The sequence below is a fragment of the Aulonocara sp. 'chitande type north' Nkhata Bay genome, linkage group LG23 (assembly GCF_057382095.1).
Source record: "Aulonocara sp. 'chitande type north' Nkhata Bay isolate Kocher_YH1m ecotype deep benthic linkage group LG23, A_spYH_male_GT1.1, whole genome shotgun sequence".
In the NCBI taxonomy this organism is placed as follows: Eukaryota; Metazoa; Chordata; class Actinopteri; order Cichliformes; family Cichlidae; genus Aulonocara; species Aulonocara sp. 'chitande type north' Nkhata Bay.
This window is the reverse complement of record NC_141365.1, coordinates 39821525-39838446: the sequence shown is the minus strand read 5'-3', so window position 1 is coordinate 39838446 and position 16922 is coordinate 39821525. Positions and strand designations below refer to the sequence as shown.

General features: G+C 41.6%; 1 protein-coding gene across 3 annotated transcripts in view; it reads right to left on the bottom strand.

The window, feature by feature from the left end:
* The window catches only part of LOC147302397 (interleukin-1 receptor accessory protein-like 1-B), a 346491-nt gene that overhangs the window by 188234 nt on the left and 141335 nt on the right, over positions 1-16922 (bottom strand). For all 3 annotated transcript variants that reach the window (XM_086282654.1, XM_086282652.1, XM_086282653.1), the window contains 2 exons: positions 4215-4401; positions 453-606 (listed from right to left, as the gene is read on the bottom strand). In XM_086282654.1, coding sequence (XP_086138780.1) covers positions 453-606; positions 4215-4401 — 341 coding nt within the window. The remainder of the gene's footprint in view (positions 1-452; positions 607-4214; positions 4402-16922) is intronic.

The following is a 16922-nucleotide window of genomic DNA, read 5'->3' as shown; positions in this document are numbered from 1 at the left end:
CACTGACAAGAAATCTGTCACCTGCTTTAGGTTCAGACTTAAATATTTCAGCAGCCTTAAGAAAAAAAGTGCTGAAGTGGCTCTGGGTGAATTCCACTGCTAAGCAATTAAAGCAGCCTGGAAGTCACAGCGACGCTATTGACTGCCACACTTTGGCAAAAGGTGCAGTGATCAGCTTTAAAAAGCTTAATTTTGGGGGGTTTTAAGTGACTCGAAGCAACTGTGGAAAATAATCACCAGACAGTACGCTCAGAAGCATTAGCAACAAAAAGGATGTTCTGTGGAAGTACATTTGTTTAGAAATTCACTGAATGACAACGGATTTTCCATTGATCTTTCTGCGTGCGGTTCGTGGCACTTATTTTTGCTGGAGTTTCTACTTCACTTCAGTGAAAATCTTCACAAAAGCAGCAGGAGGGAGAAAAATGAGGAAAGGCAGGATACTTCCTTACCTGTGACTGATAGCTCAGTAGTCCTTCGCACCACAAAGTTCCCAAACGGCACTTCACACGTGTAATTCCCAATGTCATCTTCCCGTACTTCCTTGATGGAGAGAATGTCCTTCTTCCTTTCAATGGTTTGTCTCCACTGCTTTGGCTTGCACTCCTGTTTTGTTTTGTTTTTTTAAAGACAAAACAAGAGGATGGAGATACAACTTGTAAATGTAAAGCATGAACACTGGTTTCTTTAAAGTAAGAGGGCGGGGCTACAATAATTTTCACATTTCCAGTATCAAGTGAACCCACGGAGTTCACTTGATACTAGGAGAGTACCCGGTTCTCTCCGGGTACTCCGGCTTCCTCCCACCGTCCAAAGACATGCAACTTGTGGGGATAGGTTAATTGGATAATCCAAATTGCCACTAGCTGTGAATGTGCGAGTGAATGTGAGTGTGAATGGTTGTCTGTCCCTGTGTGTTGGCCCTGCGACAAACTGGCGACCTGTCCAGGGTGTACCCTGCCTCTCGCCCTATGACAGCTGGGATAGGCTCCAGCGCCCCCCGCGACCCTGAAAAGGATAAGCGGAAGCGAATGGATGGATGGACAGTATCAAGTGGTATGATGACAAACTTGCATTCAAATGTCATATAATCTGTACTCTGGACATCATGAGCCGAACCAATGAACAACTCTAGACAGTGTTAAGAACTTTAACTACACATTTAATCCTTCAGATATTTCATATAAGAAAAGGAAGTGTGCTGCTGTAGTAACTGACAGACATCTGTCAGCACGACGTTTGGCCTTTCAAATCCAAACAAATCCTGAAAACACAGTTAGAAACCAATCGCATATAAGAAATGAATGTGCAAAATGACATATTTGCAAAGTTCTGGTATATCACTGTGCAGACTGTAATTATATTGACAGAATGTATTATTTTACTTTTTATTCATTATATTTTTGTTTATTGTGAACTCATTGTGGACAAAAATCATGTGGGATCATGTTGACAGAGAACAGCATAAAAGGGAAGCTCTGTTTGACTTATTTACTGTATTCCCGTGTATGTTTTCAGCTTTTATATTTCTCATTTTCTTAGCAAAATGAAAGGGAAGTATCAAGATTTTTGCACAGTACTATATATTGCTTGGATTTATTGATCTCCTTTGCCTACTAGATTTGTGGTGTTAAATTTAACACAGTTCACAGTTTTATGACCAAATGCTCTCAGTGCTTTTTGTGTATTAATTATTATATCTGAATTTACTGTACTTTCACATCGATGCCTGTCAGATTCAGTCTCAGCTTCAAAGTATATCAGATTTTAAAAACAAAACAACTAAAACTGTAGAGAACCTCTATAACTAAACACCGTATCATAAAATACTCCAGCAGCTTTATAGCAGAGAGACCTCATATCATATCACACAGCACACAAACTTTGTTTGATGCCAGATTTCAGACATTAGTTTAGTGAGCTCCTGTTGTCCCGACACAAATACTCTTTTAAACTGTGATGTATGAGACCGGGTGCCTGCGCATTTATCATTCTGAGGCAGGACTGCAGCACCAAATTAAGCTGCACCACCTATTTGTAAAATCATTACTGGGTTTATCTGTAAGTTCCTTCCTAAACTCTTAGTGATTTTAGGATTTACTTCATTGGGTTGCATCATCAGTATTTGCTCGGTTGCTTGGTAACATCTCTGGAGCCAATTAGAGGCAATCAGTGTGAACAGGAAATTATTTCAGCATCAGGAGCTGTAAGAGCCCAAAATAACACACCGAGGCCAAATTATATATTGGAATAATTGGAAAAAATAAGCACCAGTTTAATAATATATATTAATACACATATAAAAAATGTTTTTTTTATGTGAGAGTATATTGAGTCAGAGTGAATAAGAAACATTACATTATATTGGCCTAATGGTCTGCAGTTTCAGGTCTTAAATTAGAAAACTATTATTAACTTAATGGGTTCATTAAAGGGGGCTAATTCTGTTCATTTTCATCTACATATTTTTATCTTGGACTTTACTAGGGTAGCTTTGCATGATTCCAAGTTCAAAATAATTCCTATTTGTTATACACTGTAACAGTCTCTGAAATAAGCTTCTTTTTTTTTAGCTTCATTTATTCTTTTATAAGTCAGTTTTCCACTGATTTGCTGCCCCTCGAAATCAGACAATTTGAACAGATGGTGGGTCCCACCCACCCACCTCTATCCAGCGTATGAAGGTTCAGTCACACAAGGCTAGAGGCTGGCTGACAAAACCTCCTTGCAGTTGCTTTGATTACTAGCACACTGTCACAGTCGCCTGTAGTTTGCATTTACTAACTAACTATGAAACAGTAGTTGAACTTCTAAAAGTGAGATGCAAATTAGAAACAGAGACCAAATTTCCCACGTGTGGGACTAATAAAGGTTATCCTATCTTATCTTAAATGTGCTGATTTATATGATAAGAAATAATTTGTACACTAAAGGTAAACAGTCTATATTTCCAGTTAGCATCATACTCTTCAGAGTTTGCTAGTCGGCAAGTGTTTGCAGCCAAGTTATTATATTATTCTGCAGAAACTATAACAATCTGTTAGCAAGTAACCACAAGGTTTCCTGGGCAATATGCACTTTTCCGTAGTTACCGGTGGTTACCAGTGGGTCCAGTACAGTCTGTAGGCCTGTGTGTCAGAGAAACCAAGCATTTTATAATATATATTTTGCACAAGACATTTTCATTAAGGTTAATTAAGGTGACTCTGCTACACAATGTTGGTTCTGGAGCTTTAAGGAAACCTCCGTTCTCATCGCGACACATGTGAAGAGTTCAAAACATAAGCAAAAAGTGAGGATGACAACATCAGCACGGATAACAAATTTGTACAGAATGTGATGAATGTGAAAATCATTCTGGGTACTGGTTGTTTCCTTTCACATCAAAATCGGGCTCCGTGTGCCCAACAAGCAGCAGGGAGCAGATTCCAACACAGAATGACAGACCTGGCTACTCTATAACTGCACTGACAAAATACTGTGTATCGTAGGATTGGTTTCTAACTGTGTTTTCAGTATTTGTTTGGATTTGAAAGGACATTTTTCCTATGCGCACATGTGTTAAAAATGGAGTTCAGCTTGTAATGAAGAGACTAGCTTTTAGTTTCAGTCACTGATAATTTACCTGATCAGTTAAAATCTGTGAATAGCTGGTAAACACTACACTGGAGCCAGGTACACACAGAAAACAACCTAAAGTACAACACGAGTCTTATTTTCTATCTCCACAGCCCATGTAGCCACGTAGGTGGCGATCATGAAGTAGGCATGGACTTTTAGAAACAGCCTTTCAACTTTTGGGCCACCTGAGGCAAAAAAAACTAGGGCACTGTGGGAAGCGTCTTGCAGGATTGAATCAGCCCACCAACAAAGTGAGAGCCAATAACTGGAGGGTGTGGATCCCACTGGCATTATCTGCTATTTTAATTTGATTCCGCGGGAAATGGAAGTGGCCACCTAATCAAGCACACTTTCACATTTGATAAATTGGCCCCCGAGCTGCGCCTACGAGCTCTGGCAAAGAGGCCTGTTGGACACAGAAGGCCTGCCAGGTCGGTTCCACTGTGGGCCTCCCAACTCTCCACACAACAAGCAATATTTTTCTCTTTTTGTTTGACCGCTTGAAAATGTGGTATTTAAAGCTAAGTTTAACCAAAACACGACCCTAACCCTTTGTTGATAGAGTGATAGCTGATGAAAAACTCTAACCATACCTTGTACCACACGATCTCAGGCTCCATTCCTTGCTGTACATAATCCTCAATGCCTGGGCAGATGATGTCTTTGCTTTTGCTCAGCTCCGCCTTCTCAAAGAACCTCATTTTGGAGTTGTAGCAGAGGTCTGTGTCATTCTCCGCCACCGTGAGGGACATGGACACCTTCATGCAATACGTGGAGTTCCTGCAAAAGATAAAACGTTAACAAATCGGTCAGTGTAACAAATGGACCCGCGTCACTTTTTGAGCTCTTGCCAGCTGCTGAGCCGAGAAGCTGTCAGCAGTCCATCTCCGAGCCGCTCAATCAAAAATTCCTGGGCTAATTCCTGGGATTGAATGTGAATCATTAAACGCAACAGAAGGAGACACAGAGAAACCTTTGATTTCTTTTAAAGGAAAACCTGCCTTTAATGCTGAATAACTACTGATTCCAACAATGAACAGCAATGATGCATAATCAGCTAATCTGTGCATATGAATATATATATTTGTATATATACAGTACATGTGTCCTAATGAAAAACCAATGGGTGTTATTGAAGAGCTAGAGCGCTTACAGTCAACAGCACTCGAAGACTGCCTTTTGTTTTCATGCGTTTTCGCAGATACAGTGCGAGCTAGCAGAAAATGACTTGCTACAACTGATGTACTGTAAGTGCTCAGGTCATACACATAAAGAAGAGAATTTATAACGCGAGGGAGAGACGGCGTAAAATGCGAGATTACTCGTGATGTTTGGAGACTCCATGCTCGCCTGGCTTCGCAGATACGGCAGAGTATAAACATGGAATAAACATTTCATTTTACTGCTCGGCACTGCGGCGCGCACCTTCAGTGATTTGTGTGTCTAAATGTGAGTCGAGCGCTCGTATGCAGGCAAGCTCGAGGTATCCTGGATGAGATCTAGGCCTGCCTGAGTGGGTGTCGCTTCACGGACAGCCCCGTGAGAAGAAGCGATCCAGCTGCTAAGCACAAGCAGCAATCCTCTTTGTGTCATTAATGTGACAGCGATTTTGAGATCGGATCTGCTGCTCGAGTAATTCTTAACCCAACTTGGGGAATCGATGAAGCCATTGATTCGCTGGGAAAGTTGTGCTATTTAAAGGAGGAGGGGGGGAACAGAAGCAAAGGTCCTTGATGATCAATTTATGCAATAGGGGCACCTTTTCTTTGCCCAAACCGCCTAATAAGACTGTCACAATTGACAAGTACTCTTCAGCCCTACTGCAGCAAATCACCCCCCTGGTTAAAAGACCAACAAATTGGCAGTGTTTAGGAAAATCTCACAGCTAATTTTCCAACTAAAGCTGGTAACACAAATTGAGCTGAACCAACAAACAATTACAAACATGTTAAATCCTTACATAATTGCGAGGCATTAGCTGCCTCGTGGATTAGCGCGAAAACACACTGGTCTTCACCACAGTGTCTGCAAACAATCCCACGCCCCCCCTACACTCGAACTGGACGGCTCCACACGCTCCTCTTACTGTAAAGTGTGCCATTTTTCCTGAAGCCCGGATGCAAATGTGACATGATGTGGAGATTATCCCAGACAACTTCTACCAGATGGACACCTGTGCAAATGAGATCCCACGGGTGCGCTCTCTTCCCTGTTAAATATTCTGGGCAGCGCTGATAAACTCGCAGGCTGGTAGCGAGAGAGAGGGAGAGATAGAGAGCGAGAGAGAACGGTGTCATCTGCTCTGCATGAGTGATCGATGGTGCGGGCCAACACTCTGTCCTACGATGTCTTTCCAGCATTTCACATCCATCACTGACGCCTTTTGAGCCTGGAGAAGCTGGACGATCTCTTGACTATCCACTCAGCATGTGTGCAGTCATATTCAAGAAGCTCGCTCAGAGAATAGAGCAGGGGAAATTATCCTCCCGCACCACAGTGGAGGACTCGACTGTACGCCATGCAATGTAAACTCCTTGTGGATACAGTGATAACAAGCTAGGTGATACCATGGCATTAATGGGCGCGAGTGCCTGTCAAACGTGTCAGACTGAAGAGGATATGCAATGTCGTGGCAATGATAGATAGCATCCTGCATACATCAACCCGGAGCAGAGTAAGGCTGACAGCTATGGTACACAGCTGGAGGGCAGGCAGAGGACTTGAGATGCAATATGCGGCAAATTCAGTGAAATTATGTGCAATGGTCAGTTCGGAGTTAAGCAGCCTGGAGAAAAGATTATGGCTGTCCTACTGGCAAATACTCAGGGGATATGGTAGTGGCTGAAATAAGGGGATAATTAAAAGCTGACTATATATAAACTTTGATACATATATTTTTAATTTCTTTTATTGACTGAGAATAACCCACCTGAAGATTAAACCACACTGAACCTGCCCCCTTTTTTTTGCTCAGCAACTCTTCCATCTGATATTAAATAATAGGGCTCAGAATTGATTTGAAAATTCTCCCGAGAATCCGGGGCACCTGTGGGGAAATTAATGAACTAACTTAATGAATCTCTTAATTAAAATAACTCCTCTCCAATATAAATCGCATGATGAAATAATTGACGATTTATTACAGCTGACTTTCGAGTAACAATAAGGTTGTTAGGGAATCGCCTGGTGTAAAGCAGACACCGCGAGGCAGAAAAAAGAAATAAAGTCCAAAGGTTGATTAAAGGTTACCTTGAGACAATATCATTACTGGCAGTGAAATGAACCCACCGCAGGTATTAACCCTAAGAGATTTAATGCAGGCAGCTGATATGCTGTACAGTAACATTAGGGTCTTACCTTAGGCTGCTATTAGCATTTAAATAGAGATGTCTGAGGTTTACCTTGGTACAGATGTTTTACGTAACAATTTGTGCTGCAATAAAATAACACGCTGCACAAAAATAGTGGGGTTTCTTTTCATATTTTTGCCTCTTAACAACTCTGAAACTACTTACAGTCATTTTAAAATGCAATAGCTTCAAAGCTGCTGAAAAAAACGAATCTAACAGCAACAACCTATTTAGAAAAATTGTCATTGGAAGTTTTCCAACTATCTCATTAGCATCCAAAGGAAAATTAAATCCAACATCCAGGGTGATGGATGCACGTCCTTCATCGATGCAGTTTGTATTTCTTTCTTTTAAAATAGTTTTAAAAGGAATTCTTACAGCAACCAGGACAGAGTTTGTCTGCGTGCATTGTACAGAGGGATTGTTACTACTACTAAAAGCGCTATACAAATACAGGCCATTTACCATTTACAACCGAGTAAATTCTAATAAAAGTAATTTATTAGAATTTACTTGGGTCCTGATGAATGAGTCCTGAAAAATTGATAAAAAACCCTAAACAGGAGTCTGAATTGGAAAAAGGATGCCGGCCGGTTTACTGCTGCAACCGGCCGGCACCTAACAAAAGGTTCAACTTTTACTTTAAAGCCAAGTAGTTTCTTTTACCAGTTTGCATTGCACTTCATTGTTCCACTACCACTTACTTACTTTCATGCAAACTACCGCCAACCATGGCAATCTGCTAGCAACCATAGCAATTGCAAGGAGAATGTTGTGACAGCGCTACAAACCTCTTTGCAACCTATGTTACCCAATTGTAGCAACCTCCTGTAACCACTTGACAACTGGACAAGAAATACACACTATTCCCTTGCAACCAGTGGTTACTAGTAGTCAAAAGAGTCAAGAGAGTCACGGTTTTGTGGTTGTGGATTAATTTATATTCCTTAATTATTGTTATTCATGGTTTTGATTCTCATTATTATGTTTATGTTATATTCTTATGTTATACTATTTGTTCTTAGGCTTTAGGTTCCCGTTTTCTTGCCTTCCCCGTGTTCCACGTTTCTCATCTTGTCTCCTTGTTCCCTCTGTCTCACAAGTCAGTCGTGTTTCTGTCTCTATGTCAAATCTCCTTCCCATTATAAAGGAAACCAGTTCTTTCTTTCTAGTGGCCAATAGGGCTGGGCTATATCATACCGGTCACGGTAATACCGGTGCAATGTTGGGCAACGATCGGAAAATGAAATATCGCGATAGAATATGGGTAAAACGCGCATGCACAGTGCTTTTGTTTACATGCGCACATGGCAGCGACGCAGAATGAGAAGAGAGAAAGCGCATCGTTAAATGAAACGGATGAACCAGAATTGGTTTGTAAAAATGCTGCAACTTCAGTGGTGTGGAACAAAGCACTATTTTTGGTAGCGCATGCTAGCAGGCCGTCGTTATTACTTTTTTTGAAAATACGGCACAAAAATCAATCCTTTGATTTTTCTGAAAATCGACAGTGCCCCTTATGATCCCGTGTGTCTTATGTATGAATTCTGGTTGTCTTTACTGACCTCGAAATGATTTTATGTACACGGCGCTCGAAAATCTGTCAAATGTTTTAGTATGACTTTGCTAAGCTACGAAGCCACACCGCTGGATGGATTGTCGGAGCATTACGGCTGTAGTAGGCAGGCGCCTCGCGGAGTGATACGTACTGTGCTTCAACATAATATTACCGTATTGTGTGTGCATAACCGCTTTTTAAGTGTTGTGGATATTATACATGGTTATGCTGAGGATATGTCGGCCAATTTCCTTTTTTTTTTTTTTTTTTGGCCTGTCCCGTTTGGCTCTTTTGCCATCAGAATTGTTGTCTAAAGGCAAAGAAAGATGCCCAACGGATTTACTTTACCAAACTGACCATCCCAGCCTTGCCGTAATGGTCCATTTGATTCACCTTTTATTGTTTATTTTATTTTCACTTACTGAATAAGATAAGATAAGATAAGATAAGATAGAACTTTATTAATCCCTCGGGTGGGTTCCTCTGGGAAATTCGATTTCCAAAAAAGCACAGCACCGACAGAAGTTACAGAGTTATACACACACACATATATATAAATACAGAGACAATATAAATAAAATATACGAAGGGGATAAATAGAATAAATAGGAATAAAAATAAAAATAATAATAATACGAAGAATACGGGACAGACTTGACTGGGGGAAAGAAGGGGAGAAAGAAAGAGGGAAAGAGAAACAGCTGAGAAGAGGGACGGGGGAGAAGGGCAAAAGACAAAAACCAACAGAATGGGCAGAGAAAAAAAATGCATATATCGATCACCTGGATCACCTGCTGAGAAAGAAAAAAGAAAGCAAGCAGAAGAGAACAAGAGTAATAGAATAAACAACATCACAATGATATATGGGAATATGACAGTAAATACTAAATGTTAAACATTATTGTGCAGCACATAAGATCAACAGAACACAGTGTGCTTTGAGGTAGGAGCCAAAAAGGGTGTAGTTTGTGGGTGTGATCACCCGTGTGTACACCTGTGAGCATGGACGCGCTTGTTTTTTGTTTTTTTAAAAGGTTCCTTCATGTAATAATCTGCTAGAGGGTGTGGGGGGGCCACAGCCCCGTCCTCCAGGGCGTGAAGCAGGTGTGGAGGAGATCAAAACTCCAGACATCCAGAGGCCCCCAGAACACAAGAGACCAAGGAAGACCAACAGAGGGGCAGCTGCGCCACTGTCCCGGAAAGAGCTGAGGAGAGTCCCAGATGAGGGCTCACTCAGCAGCCGCGGAGCAGAAGCCAGGGGGAGTTGCAGTGACGCGCCCGTGAGCTCCGCCGGCAGCCAGCTGCGCCTGAGTGACCGAGCCCCAGGCCGAGAGGCCGGGGGCACCCCACCTCCGAAGTGGCCCGAGCGAGCCCCAGGCTCCAGGCCCCGATAAGCGGCCGCCAAGGAGTGAGCCGGTGTGTACCTGGACGCCCATCCCCGGACACAAAGAACCACCAACGCACCGATGTCTGAGGGGGTCCGCCACTGGCAGGGGAAGTGGTGGTAGGGGGAGATAGGCCTCCAAACCTTGGAGGGCCTGAGATGTCCCCAGAGAGGTGGCGCCTGACACCCAACCTGACATATAGACACAGACATACAGGCACACACAGACACAAACATCCATTCCCACCCTCATGCTCTCATATGCACTTACTCCACACTCAACCAACGTGGAGACAGACATAAAGAGACGCTGTACACACGATCACACTCCCCAAGCGTACTCTACAAACCGGGTCTAGGTGCCCCCGCCCCTGGAGGGGGGAACTGCACCCAGACCCAGGTGGTGTTTCCCTTTTCCCTGCGGTGGGGGGAGGCAGACCGCCCCGACTCCGCAGCAGCAGGAAGGCTCCACACTCCAGACCGCAGTCGGACGGCCAACTCCTCCTCCTAGTCCTAGCCCCCCTGCTCCAGCAGGTCGCAGAGAACGGGGGTGAGAGAAGACTCCGAACCTCCCTCCACCCGCTCATTGTAATGTTGATGCATGTGTGTTCTAAGGTGCATTTAAAACCCAGGAGGGCTTGGAGCTACCTGCCAGAGAGCAGCAGGTAAGCGCATGGTCCCTCCTGCTAGCCCTCAATGTCTACGTGTATTTAAAATTGAGAGGTGGGCAACGATGCCAGGGGTGGGGTGTACACCCTGATGGTACTTTGGACTCCGTGTATCGTGCCCACCCCCAAGATCCTATATGTATGTGTAATGAGAGTGTGAGTAATGTGAATGTCTAAGTTGTGGGATAAAATTGAGGCAGAGGCAGCCAGAAGGGGACAGAGGGGGGGGGTAGCCTCCTCTGCACCCTGGTGACATACCCCTACTCCAAGGCCCTGCATGTGTGGGTGGTTGTGGTGGAGCGGGAAGAGGGAGGCAGCTGGAGATGGGGAGGGAAGGAAGGGAGGGGCAAGTGACCCCTCCCTGGGGCCAGCTCCCCCGCTGACCCCAGTAGGCACCCCCATACTCCGCGACCCGCCAGGGAAAGGGGGCCCAGGCGCATGCTAGCAGGCCGTCGTTATTACTTTTTTTGAAAATACGGCACAAAAATCAATCCTTTGATTTTTCTGAAAATCGACAGTGCCCCTTATGATCCCGTGTGTCTTATGTATGAATTCTGGTTGTCTTTACTGACCTCGAAATGATTTTATGTACACGGCGCTCGAAAATCTGTCAAATGTTTTAGTATGACTTTGCTAAGCTACGAAGCCACACCGCTGGATGGATTGTCGGAGCATTACGGCTGTAGTAGGCAGGCGCCTCGCGGAGTGATACGTACTGTGCTTCAACATAATATTACCGTATTGTGTGTGCATAACCGCTTTTTAAGTGTTGTGGATATTATACATGGTTATGCTGAGGATATGTCGGCCAATTTCCACTGGAAATGCCTTTTGGTTAAACTGTCAGCAAGGAATTTGCATTTTCACTGTTAATTTTTTATATAACTTTAATGCACATAAAAAACAGCTGCTTGTTTAAGTGAAAATACATTGATGGGTTTTGTTGGGGTTTTTTTGCACCAATAAAGCTGAGGAGTTGTAAAGTATTTTGTCTAGTGTCAATTATATCGTCAGTTATATCGTTATCGCAAATTTTCAAATGTATATCATGATAAATATTTTTGGTCATATTGCCCTGCTCTAGTGGCCAACAGGGGTAACTCCTATGGTTGTAAAAAAGAAGTGGGAAATAAGTCTCTAGAAAAAAAAAATCCCTAGGCTCCACTGACCCATGTCCCCAGTCAAACTTTTCTGATGAGTTAATGGGCTCATTTGCTCATTTCACATCTTATTTAATGAAGCATGATGTCACGTTTGGAAGCCAAGAGAGAAATTTTAGATACAAATAGGGTAAAGCAGTGTGGTTACTTTATGACTCAGTGTGTCAGGAACATTTGATTTTTAAAAAGCTAAGATGGTGACAGGTTTATGTTTGGTCACCATAGAGGAGAATCCAGGCTGTGGTTGCATAGGTAACCATCTAATGCATTTACCATGCTTTAATGTAATCAGGTAATAGTGCTCTTTGCCTGAAAGTTATGATACTTTCCCATTCTGTATCCCTAACCATTATTCACCTATCATTGCTACGAGTCACTGAATTTCAGAGACAACCCACAGTCTCACCATAATGTTTAACCTCTCGCCATTAAACATTACAAATTCATGATGTCAGATATATAGAGCATCTTAACTCTCTGAACAGTCTATATGCTTATAAGCAGTTATAACAGAGGCGAGGAAGACTATAAGTGCCATAGGTAGCAATGGCTTTACAAAAAAGGCAGATAAACATCAAATAGCGATTCAAAGCAACAGGTACAAAACTGTGAAAAGTAAAGGTCAGAAGGTGAACTTGCTACCAAGCAGTACTCAGATGTTGGTATTGTAAATCTGGATATAGGTGTAAACTGTAGCAGGGACACAAAAGTTTCCATGACACACTGTCATCTGTGTCAGCCCCCAGGTGTATTGCACTACCTACCCTGTCCACACCTAGCCAAGATTAACCCAGGCAAAGATGGAGTCGGCCCAGTTACTCTAAATCAGGTTTTTATGGTCTCTGTATTATTTATGGGCAGAGCGAAGGTCACAGTGAGCGGTGGGAAGACTGGGGCTCCTACCTGTAGCGTCTGCTCATAACTCACCTGTCAAATCCAGCACCAAGCCTAGGATGATTAAGCACCGCGGCTACCCAAATCTGACTGTGGGCCAACTTGCTCCTACTTAGCCCCTGTCTAAGAGTGTGGCACTTGTCTGCCATACTGGAACAACAGACTCCTTCCTCAATAACAACCATCCACCTTTTATCTCTCTCTCTCTTCCTCTCTGCTTGTGGTTTGTCTCTGTCTCTGCATCCACCCGCCCAGCCACCCTTTACTCGCCTGTCTTGTAGTACACAATTTCTCAGAGTGGAATGCACACCTCTGCGGATAATTTAGTTTAGCCACGCTGTGAAAAACACACGCCTGCATCCCTCTACACATTTGCATCCACACACACACACATACACAAGCATGCACATCCAAAAACACAAAAAACATGGAGCAGCAGTATCTCTGCACTGTGCAATACGCAGTGCTTACAAGACTAACTACAAGGGACCCCACTGAAGTTCAACACAGCTTTAGTCACATTATGTGGCTCATTATGCAGTAGAAATGTGATACCTTATTTTTAATGCCTTTTTTCTCTATATCTTTAGCAGTAAAGCTGTACTAACTTGGCTACAGAAAATACATTAAATAATGTAGTGTAGATTTATTGAAAAAAAAAAGGTCCACTAATAAGTAAAGTTTCACGTGAATGTTTTCAGGCAAACTTCTTGGAACTAAGTGATTATTTTGAATTTTAAATTATATTGTTAAGTTATATAATTTTGATTATACTGAATTTTGGAAACTGATTGCAAGTAGATTTGCAACGTCCACTGAGTTACGTCAGTTGTATTACCGTATTATCACAAATAGATTGTAATTGTCAACTCTAATCCATTCAATCACAAACTAATTGCAGACTGAAAGCAGACCAAGTCCCACATGATAGACAACACCTGGTTCCTGCCTTCAAGCTGCCATTTCAACTGCAACAAGATTGCAAGTCCACTCCAGCGGGTGGTGAAAGAAGCTGGCAGAATTATTGGAACAAGTCTGCCAGAGATCAGTAATATCTTCCCCACTCGCTGTCTGAGGAGGGTGCACAGTATCCTGCGGGACCAACATCACCCTGCGCGCCACCTTTTCCATCTGCTGCCCTCAGGGAGAAGGTACAGGTCTATACAGGCCAGAACATCCAGACTGGCCAACAGCCTGTATCCACAGGCTGTGAGGCTCCTGAACTCTCTGCCCCCCTCTCACGGACAATAACCATATCCAACTTCTTAATAGCAATGAACTGGTCTGCATTGGTGCATCATATCTTTATTCTCTTCCCCCTCCTGCCCCCCCCTCTTTCTTAAATAGATAACTATCATATCTGATATCATATCTCACAGTACAATAATATTGAATGGGTTGCATTGTTGTATTTTGTCATGTTTCTCAGGTCTTTGTCTGAATTTCTACGAACATTATTGCTAAGGATTGTCTTATTGCATTGGAGTCACACTGGGTTAAATATGTACACTTGGGTTTTAAGGGTATTTATTATTTTCTTCTTTTTTTTTTGGGTTGTATGGAAGCCCCAAACGCAATTTCATTGTTCTTGACAATGACAATAAATAAATAAATACTAAATACTAAAAATAAATACTAAGTTGATTGCACAAAGTCACTCTAATTTTGGTCGTGCTGTTGTCTCCCTAGTGTGGGTTTTTTCCCTTGCATTTTATGTATTCAATTAAAAATGTAATGGAGCAAAGAGTGTTGTTTACAGTGGAAAAATCCTGACCATTGGAGGGACTTTTTAAATGTATTTTAATTTATTTATTTACAAATATTTTGTGATATATTGTAGTTTAATTTTTCACCGTATGGTGACGCTCTTGGTATTGGGCCCTGTAAATCCAGAAAATTTAGAAATTAAAAACAAACAAAAAGAAAAACGCAAGTCAACTTTTGCTCGAGTTTGTTCAAGTTAATGAAGTGTAAAGTATATATTCAGAATTTAAATATTTTCATTACATGGTATGTGTACTGACTCATTGTGGTTAAATAAAAAAAGCTTTGCTTTCTGAATATCTTTTTGAAAAATCAGTTAATTACACAAAAGCCACGCAGCACTGCAATTCGATTACTTTAGACAAATGCAGCTATACCTTCTGAAACATCGCTATTACTGATAGCTAAATTGGAAAATGACTCATTATTATTGTTTTGCTTTCATTGAGAGTAATGTTCACTCAAAGAAAAAAGAAAAAAAATCCTCCACACTAAACAGAGAATCACTCTGCAGCAATGTTTATAACTGTTACCAGTTCAAGTTATCTAAAAATAAAATAATACTTTAACTCAAAAAAGAAGAAAATGTCAGAGGAACTGAAGATATTTAATCAAGAAGAATTAATCTATTCAATTTCATTGTGTATTTGAGCTTCTAGTGTTGGCAATAGATCCTGATAATTTTGGGGAACTGGTTGCTGATTCCTTCCCCTACTTCATGCTCCATCCAATATAACTCATTCTCTAAATATGATAAAAATTTACATGCAAAAACAATCACCTTACCCCAGATACCAACATTCACCAAAGACCTTATTTCTCAAGTCGGAGAATTCCTGCAAGCCTTTCCTTAAGTAAGCGTGTCTTAAACTGACAATAGCACTTCTTGTGTGCAAACGCATTACTCAGTCATTTTCTAGTCGATGCCTTTAGGGAGCTCATTTTCTATTCCACAGCACCCTCAACTCATCTTTATGCTAGCAACCTGATTTCATAACAAGCATAAACAATTTGTCTCCGTTGTATTCTTCTTCTAAATCCGTCATGACCTTATTCATTGGTCCCCAGACCCTCTGGGTGCAATGTATGAGCAGCTATACTGCTATGCATATCAAATGCAAACTAACCATCACATACCAGCAATGCTGTTGCCAGAATGGCCTGTTTTACTGAGGGCATGGGTTGTATTGGTGAGAAAATGCAAATTAGTGTTTCCAGGGAGCGGTGTGTACTGTGTAGCTGCTGAATGTCATTACGGTTTTGAACAACCTAAGCAGTTTTGTTTGGGAGGTGTAAGCCAGAAATGTTTTCTGCAACTTGCAACAAAGGAAGGCACACGGTGAGACAGCTCTCCAGATGCAACTGGATCTGGAATTTTTTCTGTGCAGTAAAACGGAGGACTAAGTAATTACTCATTACCTTAAGCTGGTAATTACATTGCTTTACTAATTATGCAACAGCAGAAGTAATCGACTACATTACGACTTACTTTCCATATGCACATCTCCGTCATATAGTGTTGTTTGCTCTTTTTATGCTGTTTGCAAATTAATATATATATTAAAACAGAGGGGCGGGTAGATGTTTAAATGCAAAAAATTGGGCCATTTTAGCTTAGTGAAGGCATCACGATATATATATATATACACGATATATTTGTGGATCTAAATGAGACGTTATTGTGAAATTAAAATCCCAGAATGCTTGTATCAAATGTTCTAGGTGCATAAACTTTTAGAATGGGTCATATTGGCCCATTGTAACACCCTCAGCCTTTGGGTGACTTGTTGATTGTTGACACTATCACTTGCAATTGCAATAGTTGGTTACCATGCAACGATTTTTCATAGTTGCAGGAGGTTTGCACACAGGTACACTTTAGACCCCCAAAGTTTGGTTATTCTAGAAAATGTTCACGGACAAAGAAACAAACACACAGATTCCATGTATTGTAGTCAGATCGATTCAATCCTTCAACAAATTTGAAGTTCTTCTACAAATACCACTTTTTGTACAAAAAGCACAACATCCTACATCAATAAATTCAATTTAAAAATGGATTACACATGGCTAGTTAGTCAGCCCGTTAGCTGGTAAATTTAGAACTAATCAAAAGAATATTCAGCAGGAAAGACAAACCAGAAATGTTGGTGTAACGTTCTTTTACTAGGATTAATGTAGTTTGTTGCTTAGATCAATGCAGAGTTCATATTCCCTTTGGTGCTATACATGACCTACCAAATTAATACATTTGCTTTTGAAAAATAAATGAATCTTCGACAAAAGCCAGTTCAACTGCGATACTATCTTGTCGAATGTCTCACAATATGTGGCATAAGTAAAATTCCAATTAGCTCTTTCAGTTTTATGAAATTTTAATGAAGTTTCTGTCCCAGGTCCCAGCCACTTTCCTATTATTCCCTCGCCCTTAGGATTCAGCTGAGCTGTGCGAGTTCTCTTCTATATCACGGTTTGACTGACAGCTGTGGTATTGCAGATGTCTCGCTTGGAGCTCTGCTGTTC